The following is a 14,500-nucleotide window of genomic DNA, read 5'->3' on the forward strand; positions in this document are numbered from 1 at the left end:
GTGGCAAGCTGTGCCTCATTTCCAGGGGAACTGTAACTTCAAACTTTTCTTTCAGTGGCACAGACCTCTCTGTGCCCTTGCTTAATCACCTTTATAAATCAAGCCCCGGGCACAAAACAACAGGAACACCCGAGAAATGATACCAGAGAACTCTTTGGCCACACAAATTCCCAGAGAAAACTTGGGTTTGTGGGCTTTAGTCATAAATTTAGAGACTAGCCCAATTCATACAAATAAAACCTAAAGAAAAAATGGCTGTGATTTCATTTCAAAGCTTTAGGAATAGAGTACCATATCCTGAAACGCTGAATCCATGAGTCAGACAAAAAAACAGAACATGCTGTTGCTATTGGCCACCAGGCCCTGCAGAATCACTGAAATGTAAAACAAAGACAATAGGGTGTGATTAAGTGCATCACTGATAATTGATTTTTACACGCTCTGAAGTACCGAGATTAAGTCCTAGCAAAAGATCACCAATAACTCAACAAGTATTTATTATACAACACTATGTACTCAGGGTAGTTTTTTTCTTCCAATTATTTTCATTTTTGTGAGCCATACCTTAAAGACTTCATCGTTATGTTGGAAAATACACATTTTCCCAGGAAACTAAGATGTAATGAACAAATACCACGAAATCACGGATAGCAGTATCTTATACAAGCGTTTTACTGTCTATTGTGAAATATGACTATCACTCACAGACTAAAAATTCATTGTTATATTTTAATCCACTTTAAAGGTTGTTTCCATCCATCTAAATATGGCCTTGATGGCAATTTTCTCCACATTATTCTTTCTCAATATTTCCAGGAGATCTTTTAGGGACCGTAGGGACAAAGTATGGGAAATAAAGACATTAACAGTTTCTGCAAAGAATCGTATACAAAACATGTCTATACTTATGGAGGGAAACGTAAGTGCACCTCAGGGCTTAGGGGGATGCCAATATATTAAAACATTAGGTACAGCAAATCCTGTGGTTCTCAAATGTCCGTGTGCACCAAGTCCCCGGGGGGGGCTTGTGAGATTTCAGGGCCCACCCTCAGTTTCCGATTCAGTGGGTCTGGTGGGGGCAAGTATGTGCTGCTGCTGGTGGTCGAGGGGCCCCAGCACCCCTGCTCTAAGCATCTCCCCTTCTCTTCCTCATGCCTTCTCACTTCTGGACTTTGCCAAGATTGCTTTCCTTGGTCAACATCTTCGGAATCTGCCTCATTCTTCAATACTGTACTTGAAAAGTTTTTATTCCAAAAACTCAGCAATTTTTAGTAAGTGCTTATCATGTCTATTTGCAGTGGCAGGAAAATTTCTCCTTTTGGCTGTAAGTTTGCTTTGCCGGGCTTGTTAAGAACCTTACAATCCACATTCTTCAGCAGGATCATTCATTTTCCTTGCTTTTCGATGTTGCTGTTTCCAGGCATTTGACATTCATCTGTTTGGGGATCTTAATGTAGGTGGAAGCATCTCTGGGCCACCTTGCACTTAGTGCCATAACAGAACCCCCCGATTCCCTCACCTTCTCCCTCTGTGCCATTTTCTGATGGGGTAGGACCCCACCCTGATTGCTGCCACCATTAGGAACTCCACTAACTGGATGACCAGAGTGGGAGATAAGGAAATACTGAGAAGTAAGACAGCTCCAGCATTAACAAAGGAAGCAGGTGACACCAAGAGCAAACTGCTTTTACCATTCCTCCCCCCACACCGTGAATCATGATGCATGCTGTAAACTGTGCCCCCGACCAGACCTCAGCCACAGCCAGTACGGTAAGCCACTCTGTTCTCACGCCAGCTCACAGAAGGTTCACCGGACTTACAGAAGAACACTGACTGCGGCTCCTAATGCTGAGACTTCTACAGAGCCTTCACCCCGGGGAAACAAAAAGTGTACGGCCCACACCACGGTAATGAAGCCAAACTAAAGAAAGGACCTGAAAATGAATCCAATATCACCAGGAGCCCTCACCTGGAGCCAAAGTGGAGGGGCCATCACAGCAGCAATGACACTGCCGGCCTAGCTCCTTTCTCTCGACTCTAACTTGTTCAACTCCAAGCGACCTCCGTGATGGCTCTGCTCCTCTGCGGCTCCAGAACTTCCAAGGCTGTGCTCTAGACTGTGTTTCTGATGCCAAAATAAAAAAGATAGATCACAGTCTTCTATGTGAGATTCGTAAGTAGTTTAATTACCTATTGTCAGGGTGGAGCTTTACTCCTTAGCAAAGGATGCCATAAGCATCACGGAATAAGAAATTTTATTTCAGCTTTTGGTCATTTTGCTGTCAAAACGGCCTTGTTTGCAGCCTGTTTCATAGCCCAGCAAAACAAAATTTTCAATTGCATCTGATTTCAAAAGAATTCAAGGTTAAATGTGCCTTATTTATCAAGCACACACCATTCAATAAAGATCACACTCCGCCTCTCCTAAATTTGGCACCACGTAACAGCTAATTCCCTCTTCTGCACAGTTCTTACCAAAAAACAACACAAGAGTTTTGATGCAAATGAACTTGTTCCCTTTAAAATGCTGCATCTGAAACATAATCTCAAATTCCCTTAAACTCGTAAGCAGAACTAATTTCTGTGAATGATGCTCATGCAAGTGGATAATGTCTTGACTTTTGCTCCTTGTGGAAAACACAGAAGATTAGGACTCAGATAGGCAGACTGTGTGGCCAGCCAGGGTAAATCAGAAGCCGGTGGAAGGTAAGTAAGAACTGTGGAACGCAGCTTCAGTTACTACTTTAGGCAGCTCAAATACATGTGAGCTCGATGATTATCCTCAAAGGAAGCCATGCGATCAGTTTTTTCAAGAGACTACAAAACCTGACTTTGAAATTGTATCTTTTGTTGAAAGGTAACAGACTTTACTCAGTGTATGACATCATACACTTTGCTATATAAAAAAAGAAATTTAAAATTTACGATTCAAAAAACACTCAATTCCAAGGTTATTCCTCTGGAATTGACTCATATAGAAAACAAGCAAAGTTGGTTAATAATTCTGTCAGCATGCTCATGCAGCAGCTTAAAATGAGGAGCACAATTTACAACCCTGTGTTGCAAAGTATTAATAGCTATTTCTTAGGCAATTAATTTTCTTCCCCACTTATTACAGGCAGATATGGCATTTTTGGATAATCCCCACTGAATGTATTCAAAATATGTAGAAGAGCATGCCCAAGAAAGATGCTAAACATTCATGACACACTGTTTCAAAATTATGGGTCTCAGAGTGACTCAGGTCTACCAAGGAAAAACAAGGTTATAACCCAGGTCAGAGGAAGTCCGAAAGTCTGGGATTTTTAGTCTTGGCTTGATCATGTGATCTGGGACCATTCTTGTCTCTGTAAAATGGCAGTACATCCTAGAGATGTTTAAAATGTAAATAAAGTCATATATATAAATTATTAGTAATCACAGGTAGAAAGGAGAACTGCCAGAACTGAATCTCTGATTCAGAGATCCCATCTGAACTGTGCAGATCTGAATAGGCCATGATCACAGGACCCATCTCTGCAAGAGCCAGAGCTTAGTACAAAGAAAATAAAATTATGTCCATGGGTTTTTCCCTTAAATACAAAAAACTGTATTAAAAATGTGTCTCAGGACACGATGGGAACTAGGTAAGAATGCACATGTGACAGTAACCCCCCCTTATCATTAAAATAATTTGGTAGTGCCTTTTCATATTCAACAGGCACTTCATTTTCTACACTGCTCTGGATGCAGCCCCAAGGGACGACAGGAGAACCAGGGGTGGCTCCCGGGGGGAGCTAGGCTGGCTTTAATGCTACTCCTCACCTCATGATCTCCATCTGTCCCTCCCTCCACCAGACTCCTTGTTATGGACAATTGACATTCTCCCTCTTACAGAAAGCGCCATTTAAATTAGCTTCAAGTCCCCCCTTCCAACTAGATTCACACCCACCCATCCATACGGAAATCCTGGAGTTAGCACTGATAAGGACTAGCATTTTTAAAGGGAACAGGACAGAGCAGCCCACACTCATATTCTGTGTGAGGAAAAGGGACAGCTGCGCTTCAGGGAAAGGAGGCTCTGTCCCACTCCGCACCTATTCAAGCACAGAAAATATCCAGGGGCAGGGCAGGGAGTTCCTCTGGAATGTTACCAGAGAAGTGGGCACTTAGAGAACAGTTTCTCTGTATTTCAGAGCAAATGTACTCAATTCGTACAAAAAAGAACCCTTCTGTCAAACAGGCCCCCAAATGACAGACACTCTTCATAATACTTTTCTAGAAACGGTGGCTTTTCTCCAGCAGCTCCAGGCAGTCACTTAGTCCTCATTTTGACAAAGTAGCATCCAACTTCAGGCATGCTGTATATATAACTCCACACGCAGCTGAGCCGTCATAAACACGCCAAGTATACAGCCGTGTCAAAAAGACATTTTTCTCCCCAAAGTATGGCCCCAAGAAGCCATTATTATAATAGAGTGTGAATTTCTGCTGCAGGTTATTGACCTATAAGCTAACGATAAAAGTCCCATTTCGTACATAAAAGCTTACACTGTGACATGAAGTATTAAGACACAATCCGTCGACTATTTTAAGTTTGCTGAACAACTAAGCCATTTCTTCATTACATGATGAATGTACATATCCTCCTGCGGGAGAACACCAACTCTGGAGACAAGGCAAAGTACAGTCCAGCTGCAGGAGATCCCATTAGGCCGTCTAGAAAAATGGAAGAAGTTCCCACTGTCTGTGCTGCTGGTGTCTCCTCTGAGGCTCCCAAATGAGAGCCTGATGAATTTGACTTATTGGCACTCTTCAGTGAATCAAGACCAGGCTCAAAGGCAAAACTCTATCTCCTGTAAACACAATTCCACACACAGGTCTCAACTCGGTGTTTACATCTGTCTAGAACTGGCTACAAATTTGGGACTTCCTCAAATGACATTAAAAGCTCTACACAAAAAGTATGCAAAAGCAGTTACTAGTTTTTCAAGAAAAGAGACATACCTGCAAAAAGCAACAGCTCTGTAAACGGAGCTGTAGGTAGCTGCTGGGACAGCGACAGCAATGTAACAAACATAGCATAGGATGACCTTTTTTTTAAAAAAAAAAAAAATTGCTGCTGCAATACTTTACTTTTTCTTTTTTTAAAAAAACAGACTTCCACAACATGATTTTCTAAGAGAAAGAGTCCACTGCTTTTTTTGAAAGAAGGGTCATCCTGGTGGTGAAAGGGCTGGGAATGTCAATTACGATATGCAAGACTCTGCGATACCAAAGTCTAGGATGCGTTTCACAACACCCAGTGGCTCCTGGTGGGTGGAATCCTGCTCTCTAGCTGTATCCAGGGCTCTTTTCTGGTGGCATTTTAAAAAACATGGCTGCAGCTGAGTCAGTGGCTTTCTCTGCGGCAGAGGTCCTGACCAACCACTCAGGGTTTGGAGATTTCTGGACCTGCGATGCTGGTGTGGTTGGTTCCACTACATCCACGTGAACTGGTAAAGTGGTTAGAATAAAAGGAAGGAAGAAAAGATCAATGGGAGACAAGTTAGAATCAGAGACACTTCAATGCACAATTCTCTGAATGCTTTTATTTTATAACCTATTAACCCAAGTGGCCACATAAGGTTTTTTTTCCTTTCCAAAAGAAATAAAGGCAAGATTTCAGTGAGAGTATTTCTCTACCTGAGAAAATGGGTTTAACTGAACAAATGAATAAATTCAGTTGTACAAATTCATAATGTAGTCATGATCACTTATAAGCATTTATGAGTGAGGCATCGTGCTATGTAAATACTGTACAACCGGAATCGGATTCCCAAATGCAAACCCTGCAAGTAGGAACTGTCATCTCCATTTTCTGGATCAAAAAACTGAGGCAGAGAGACAGCTGATACATTGTTCAGGGACACAACAGAGCTGGTTAAGTAGCAAGATTTAAACTCAGATACTGGACTTCAAGCCCTAGGCTCTTTCTGTTACACCCCATGACTCCAGTAACACGGTATTTCCAATAAATAGCATATCGTAAGAAAAATCACACAATCAGGCCCAATGTCTTTCAACAAGGACACCGAAGACATTCTGGACAGGATAATCATTGCTTGTGCAGGGCTGTCCTGTGTATTTTAGGACACTTACCATTCTGGACCCCATCCATTGAATGCCAAAAGCACCCCTCAGTTATTGTGATGACCAAACACTGTCCTTACATTTCCAAATGCCCCCTGAGCAGAGTGGTACAAACCACCATCACGCCTACTCTGTTAAGAGTGAATGAATATACACTAAAATACAGCAAAATCTAGAAAATTTTTGTTTTTACCTTGTCAATTAATTCCACTCTTAGGCATGTACCTAGAATAGTAATTTTCAAGTTGTGGGTTACAAAATCAATTTAGTAGGCCACGACAGTACTTTTTTTCTTAATGGAAAGGAACAGGCTATATCAGAGTGAACCCAAGAATTTATTTCAGATTTACATGTACACTCACACACATATTCAAACATGAATTTCTTACTTTGAGTTACTGCAAAAAAAACACAAAATCTGCAGGCTATTACTCTATGGCACATATACAAGAGCTGCTTGAGGGCAACAGTTTTCAAACATTCTGGAACCTCAACCACAGCAGCAAGAAATACATTTGACACCACAACCCAAATCTCTGTCTCTCCCTCTCTCTCTCTCTCTCACAGACACACACACACAGGCACGCGCACATGTGCACACGCACTCACTCACTCATATTTAGCTGAAAATAGATTTCACAAAACTGTATCTACCATTACTACATGGTATTCAACCACAGCGGGAAAAACCCCTTATCCTAGGAAAACTGAGTTTTTTGCTCTATATTTTTTACTATGGTAAAATACACGTAACACAAAATTTACCAATTTAGTAATTTTTATGTGTACAGTTCCGTGGCATTAAGTCCATTCACGTGCTGTACAAGCATCACCACCATCCAGAACTTCTCCGCTGTCCCAAATGGAAATATCGTCCCTGTTAAATAGTACCTGCTACTCTCCTCCTTCCCCAGTCCCTGGCAACCATTATTCTACTTTCTGTCTCCACATATTTGACCACTTGAGGTACCTCATATAACTGGAATCAGACAGAATTTATCCTTCTGTGTCACTTATTTCACTTAGTATTAGGTCTTCATCCATGCTGGAGCATGTCAGAGTTTCCTTCCTTTTCAAGGCCAAATAATACTCCCCTGTATGTATAAACCACATTTTGTTTATCGATTTATCCAGCAGTGGACACTTGGGTCGCTTCCACTTTTTTAGCTCTTGTGAATCATGCTGCTATGAACATGGCTGTACAAATATGCTTGAATCCATGCTTTCAATTCTTTTGGGTATATACTCAGAAGCGGGATCGCTGGATCTTACGGTAGTTCTATGTCCACCACTGTGAGGAGCCACCGCCCTGTGTCCCACAGTAGCCGCACTATTTCACATTCCCACCGGCAGTGCCCACAGGTTCCGATTTCTCTCCATCTTTCCTAACATGTGTTGTTTTCTGGTCGTTGATACAGCCATCCTACGGAGTATGAAGTGGCCCAGGAACACTTTTGCACATGTTCTCCCAGAGAACAATGCAGTATTTTTCACAGTAGCATAAAATGGGATACGATCCAAACGTCCCTCAGGAATGTTTAATTATAGCATACTCAGTACAGTCATACAATGGAATACCGTATGTATATGGCAGTAAAAAAAAAAAAAAAAGGATTTTGGCAGGACAAAGCATGAATGAACCTCAAAACATAACTGGGTGAAACCTTTAGCTTATAAAATAAGACATTCCATTTACACAAGCCTCCAAAAAATGCTAAGTAGACAATGCACTGCTTAGAGAGCTATATGTCTATTAAAGCTACCTGAAAAATCCCCAAAGAATGATAAATGATTAACAAAAAAACATATTCACATAACAAAAAAATCATCTGAGGACAATGGTTCCTATGAGGACAGTGAGAAAATTTTAAAGGTGATGTTCATGATCTTAAAGTAGGTACATGGGTATTTGCTATACTGTTTTTCTTGACACCTTTTATATCTTCTATAAATGTTCTTTTATAGCCATTCAATATTTACTAAAAAAGATTTTTAACTTTAAGAACCATTTGAACTTTAAAAAGGGGCAGTAAAGGGGCAATAAGAATCTGCCGTATGACACCGGAGACGAGGGCCAACCTACAATGAACTACTGAATTCAATCACAGGGTTGAAATAATTTTTAGAATTAACCGTTTCAACTTTAAGAGTCTTATTCACTTACTCATACAAGAAATATCTAGTGAGATCATTCTCTGTACTATTATTTTAGATGCTTCGGGTACAGAAATGAGCAAAACAGATAAAAATTCCTACTCTTGCAAATGCATCTCTAGCACCACCGGCCTGGTATTTGGAAACTGATGTAACTAGTTAACAGATTAACTGCTGAGTACCCTTCCAACAGATGCTCTAAGGACACATATCCTATCCCAGAGACAGGAAGGTCAGAATAGGCTTGGGGAATGGCCAAAATAGTCAGGGCTCTGAATACAATGTCTTATCATCCCCCAATTCTCCTTTACCTAAAGGAGTGTTTAATTTTTGAAGGAATGGGATTTGTACACCAAAGGCTCCGTTCTTGTCATTCTGATGAAGACAAATCATCTCCTGGAAATGAAATCTGGTTTTCATCTGAGTTCCTTATGCTTCTTACAGCCACTTAATCTCAAATTGTAGAGAAAATAACCCATTCTTTCTTCTCCAACTATATTCTTGAAGAGCGTATAGAGCCAATTCACTTCAGCATGAGGTACAGACTTTCCCTGTTCTGGGCAATCGCTGTTATCGAAACAGAAGCAGGCTTACACAGTTACTCACTAAAATCCAAGGTGGCTCTGTGTACCAGACAACTGTGTAGGTTATAAAGTCATAAAGGGAAGGGGAGTGGAGATAAAAAGAAGAAAATAAAGGTGCTACACTTTCAAGAAGGATCTCCTTAACGACCCTAATGAAAAGGTCTTTTTCCCTGGCCTTTCCTGAGTGTTAATATAAAAGACAAGGAAAACAAGCTACTCCTTTCTGCTCTTCACCTCTCTAGCCTTATTAATACCTTTAAATTCAGTCAATCTCAACTCAAAACTTTCCACCAGTGGGGGAGGGGAAAAGGGAAAAGATTTGTGGCTGCATGTTTAAGAAAGAAGCTGAATTCATCACAGTGACAGGGGAGAGTGTTGGCAGAGATCTGAGCTATTTATTCTTTTAGGAAAATCCTATAAAGAATGACACAAGGAAGCCTCTATCTGCAGTCTTGTTCATCACACTGGTGAAGAGTCCGATAACAGATGTATGCAGTAGCGTGATTTAGTGCCAGGAGCTGGCCCCTGATGTGTATTAATACAGCGGCAAAGCGGAACGCACCTCTCTTCATCACTCATTTCTATAAAAGAGGTGGAATCCGAGATGGCCCGATGTTAGGCAGAGCAAGCCCATTTGTTCTACTGACTGATGGCGCGGGCTCGGGCTATGTCCTTCACCTCCATGGGGCACTCAGGTTGTGGATAGAAAAAAAAGAAAATGTTCAGTGAAGCAGACCTTAGTCAACAAGTGAGAGGAGGAGTTGGGCTCCAGAGGAGCAATGTTTAATGCCCAAACCTTGTTTAATCCCTCCCAGTAACATTTCCTGATTTGAGTAAAGAACAAGGTTTTTAAACTCTTCTCAACCATTCTCGTCCTATGAACAATTAACAGCTAAAAATAGAAGCTAGATATTGAGGGGGGGAAAAGAACAAAAGATACAAGAGGGGAGACTGCTGTAATGCTTCCAATACCATAGACTGGATTTTGATGCAGGCACACTTTGGAACCAATGCTATTTTATGCAACACAGAACACCTGAAGTGTGTAAGAGGGCAGCTCTTGAAGTCATAGGGAAGCCAATTTGAACTTGGCTCTGAATTTTTTCATCCATGTGACCTTGGAGAAGTGATTTAAACTCGGTAAGCCTCAATTTTCTCATGTGTAAACTGGGAATAAAAACAGCTTCCACCTTTTAAGTTGTTGCAAAGATTAAGTGAAATAATGCATGCAAAGTAATCAGCTCAGGCCATGGCCATGTAGAAATCACTGGAAAAAATTTACTATAATTATCACACCTGTGATTAAGATTGTCCAGCAAGAACCATTATCAAGCAGCCACCCCAAACAGAAGCTGAAAGAGGTCAATTTTAATGTATGCTGAAACTTACTAAGTTAAGGGAGAGATACAGAGTTCCCTATCTCTCTGAGGTCTACTCTTCACTCTTCAATCAACTGCTTTGATCTATATAATACATAGTATTTTCTGAAGAGAATAAAATAATGTATGATATACTCAATTTCCTCAGAGTGAATTCACTATCATCAAGAAAATAACTGTAGGTATTTCTGATAGGTCCTACAAACATATATGAGCTTTTTATCCAGAGCAACTCACCCTTAACTGTACTGAAATAACACAGAATTTTTACATATGCATATACCCATGTAATTCCTGCCCACTTGATGACATAGAGCATTTCCCAGAAGACTTCTGATTATGTCCTCTCCTGGTCACTACCCCTCACCAAAGATAACCACTACTTCAGTTTCCAATCAACTGGTTTTGGCCAGAAAACTAAAAGGTTTTAACTTGAAAAACAGTTTTTAATCAGAAATTTCATGATTAGTAAAGTATTAGCACTCAACTACACATAAAAGCAGTGAGAATGTATTGTACTGTGTATCAAGTAAAAAGAAAATAAATCCATGTGGCTATTTGGCTACTGACTAAACCGCCACCCTAACTGGATTTTCATTAACAAAGACCTAATTTCCTATCTGTGCTAGAACAAAAGCACAGATGACTGAAGATTGCTGGTTGTAGAATACCGGGATTCAAACTCCAAAAAGCCACATGACACAGTGAAAAAACAGACTTCAGGGGTAGAGAGAACTAGGTTTGGATTCTTAAAATGTGTGTGACCTTGGGCAAATTACTTCTCACAATATCATTTTCCCAAGTAAAATGGGAATAAAATGACCTATCTTATCATAAAGGTTAGATGAAAAGGTATATAAAACATAGTTTAGTACCTGACACGCAGCAGGTGCTCAACAAATGATAACTACATACAGTTACCTGCATTTGGGCTGGACAGAGATGCTGTGGCTATAGGTTTCCGTTTCCTCTTGATGTCACGTGAACATGGGGGTCCCAAGTGTATGTTTGCCTGTCTGCAGATATGAGAAAGAAAAAACATTGTTTTCACTTTGTAATTCTTATTGTAAGACATTATGTTCGGCCCAGATAAAATCCTTGACCCATTACAAACATACACTAACAAGACAGGCACCGTTCTTTGTCATCAAGTGTCAAGTACAAGATTATTCAGGATTAATCATAACTCATTCTTTATGCACAATATATACCCATTCTAAACTTTTTACCTAATTTCAGAATAGCAGACACTCAAGATTAATTTCAATAAATGTGTTTCATTACCTGCTGATTTTTGTACAATTATTTTTCATAAAAACTATAACTGCAATTGTTCTAAACTCACTAATGAAATACCTACTCCCAAGTGGTAATATATTGAAAAGTTTAATGCTGCATGAACACAGATATTTGCATAGAATTTTAATAGGAATTTTAACCCTTCTATCACTATAAATCTGGGTTTTTAATAGTGTCTGTATCACAAGTTAAATAAGTTTGACTTCTGTGATTTTTAAAAATATTAACTACTTGCTAATTAATATATTCCCTCATCTGAATATTCAACTTATTTTAAAAACAAAACAGTGGGTGTTCCAAAGCTGGAAAAAAGCAAAAGATTTTCTGAAAGACAATGGACTTCACACTGAAAATAGCTGGTATGTTATTTTAGTTGCCATTTCCTCCTTCTTCAAACCAGACAGATCCTAACCCTGATTAAGGACCAAGTTTGTTCTCACCTTTACACAAAGCATTCCTTCAACATTCAAGGACTTACTGACCATGAATCATTACTTAACTGGTATACATATATCTTGTTTCTCTAATGAGGCTTAATCTCCTTGAGAACAGGGACCATGTTTATACTTCTTTCATAACTTTCCAATGATCCACCAACCTCAGCACAAGGCACTTAGCTGACAGCCATTAAATATCTGTTGATAAGAACTGATATGAATGAATGAAAGTTCTAAAAACCAAATAGTCAACTGTACACTTAAAAGTGGTTAAAATGGCAAATTCTGTGTCATGTATATTTTATAGTTTTTTAAAAATAGCCAGAGTACATAACATACAAAAAGGAATCTAGTAAAATTATACCAGATGAACTCTTAATTGGTAGTTCTAGCTGGGGATTAAGTCTCATGGCTTAATGATCTTAAAACTAGAACCTCAGTCAAATCTAAGAGCACCTGGGGTGCCTGGGTGGCTCAGTCGTTAAGCATCTGCCTTCAGCTCAGGTCATGATCCCAGGTTCCTAGAATAGAGCCCCACATCGGGCTCCCTGCTCAGCAGGAAGCCTGCTTCTCCCTCTGCCACTTCTCCTGCTTGTGTTCCCTCTCTCTCTCTCTGTCAAATAAATAAATAAAATCTAAAAAATAAAAAATAAAAAAAACGAAGAACAAAAAACTAAGAGCACCTAGTTAACAAAGCACCAAGACAACTGTTTTTTTTTTTCTTTTTCTTTTAAAAGTGTTGGGGGATTCTATTTTTTTTTTTTTTTTAAGATTTTATTTATTCATTTGACAGAGAGACAGCCAGCGAGAGAGATAACACCAGCAGGGGGACTGGGAGAGAAAGAAGCAGGCTCCCAGGGGAGGAGCCCGATGCGGGGCTCGATCCCAGAACACTGGGATCACGCCCTGAGCCGAAGGCAGACGCTTAGCGACTGAGCCACCCAGGCGCCCCCCAAGACAACTGTTAAATGGACAAATTTTCCTATTCAGAGGGTCCCCAATCTGGCAACTTCCACAGTTTAAAAGCATACATGTATATATATTCTTTTCTCTACAAGCAAAAGCTTAAGAATCAATTTACTTTATAAATGAGAAAAGCCTGTGTTTTGGAAAATTCCATCCAAGTCACCTTGTATTGCTATCCCTCTCTTCTATATGGAAAAAGAGTTAAACTTTTGAGTATTCCATGAATAGTTAATTCTGAACGCCCAAATGTGTATAGTATAATGTGTAAAATAGGGGAAAACAATTCATTTTTCATATCTTACCAAAGTCCTGGCAATAAATCAGCATGTTGACTTAATAATAAGAAACACAGATGACAGAATATCAAAGGGAGACAGGCCTTCGGTCTAAATGGAGAAAACATAATTCCCTTTGAAGCCAAAGACATACAGAAAAGGGAGTGACCCTACAAAACTTTGGTTTCTATCAAAACAAAGTAATGTACAGAATAGGGCTTCCATCTTTTCCACAAACAAGGTACTTGAGTACACACAGATCCAAACTCAAAAACTGTCCACTTTGCTCTAATCCAACCATGCTTCTCCTGAAGTACTTCAGAAAGAGAAACAAGTCAAATAAAGGGTAACAGCATATATTCATGCTTCTTTCTTCTTTACCTTAAGCTTATAAATGACTCTCCAAAACTTTTTAGATTAAATGGTAACACCCTTTCTTCGAACTAAACTATGTTATTAGATGTCAGCATAGTGGTTACCCTTGAGCTGTGGGGTAGAGGGGAGGAAGGATAGTGACTAAACAAAGCACCAGGAGCTTCTGGGGTTCTTTCTGATAATGTTCTGTTTCTGGATCTGGATGTGGGTTACTTGAATGTGACTTCATTATCCTTCATTAAAAAGTTTAATTAACGGGTGCCTGGGTGGCTCAGTTGGTTAAGCGTCTACCTTTGGCTCAGGTCATGATCCTGGGGTCCTGGGATGGAGCCCCGCATCAGACTCCCTGCTCACTGGGGAGTCTGATTCTCCCTCTCCCTCTGCCCCTCCCCCTGCTCATGCTCTCTCTCAAATAAATAAATAAAATCTTTTTAAAAAAAAGTTTAACTAATACCCATCACCGGCCTATCGGTATTAAGGAGGGCACATATTGCATGGTGCACTGGGTGTTATATGCAAGTAATGAATCATGGAACTTTACATCAAAAACTAGGGATATACTGTATGGTGACTAACGTAATCTAATAAAAAATTATTATATAAAAAAATAAAAAATTAAATTAAAATTTAAAAAGTTTAAAAAAATGCAAAACAAAAATATTGCTTCTTCAAGATCAAATGCAAAATGTTGAATTTTATGAGACAGATGCAAAATGGAAAGTATAAGAAAAGTACTCAGAAGACTTAAGATATTAATTCTCGGAGTATCCACTTGGGCTGAACAAAATAAATACTGCCTTTTATTTACACACCATCCATCATTTTCACAGCTCTGCATGTTTGATATATGTCAGTAAGACGGTTAAGGGCCCATATTATCCCTCCTTTACTGACCTAGTCAGTGACATTAATCTCACATT

The 14,500-nt window shown here is 39.7% G+C and overlaps 1 protein-coding gene across 5 annotated transcripts in view; it reads right to left on the reverse strand.

Moving 5' to 3' along the window:
* Positions 1–656: 656 nt before the first annotated feature.
* GPATCH2L (G-patch domain containing 2 like) overlaps positions 657–14,500 on the reverse strand; it is a 124,416-nt gene continuing 110,572 nt past the window's right edge. For 4 of the 5 annotated variants that reach the window (XM_057318569.1, XM_057318570.1, XM_057318568.1 and 1 more), the window contains exons 9-10: positions 11,150–11,244; positions 657–5,474 (exon numbers count right to left, since the gene is read on the reverse strand). In XM_057318569.1, the coding sequence (XP_057174552.1) occupies positions 5,314–5,474; positions 11,150–11,244 (256 nt within the window). In that variant the 3' untranslated portion in view covers positions 657–5,313. Of the gene's footprint in view, positions 5,475–6,427; positions 9,540–11,149; positions 11,245–14,500 lie in introns of those variants that run through there. The other variant, XM_057318571.1, reaches the window with a different exon arrangement.

Source organism: Ursus arctos, unplaced genomic scaffold (assembly GCF_023065955.2).
Source record: "Ursus arctos isolate Adak ecotype North America unplaced genomic scaffold, UrsArc2.0 scaffold_25, whole genome shotgun sequence".
In the NCBI taxonomy this organism is placed as follows: Eukaryota; Metazoa; Chordata; class Mammalia; order Carnivora; family Ursidae; genus Ursus; species Ursus arctos.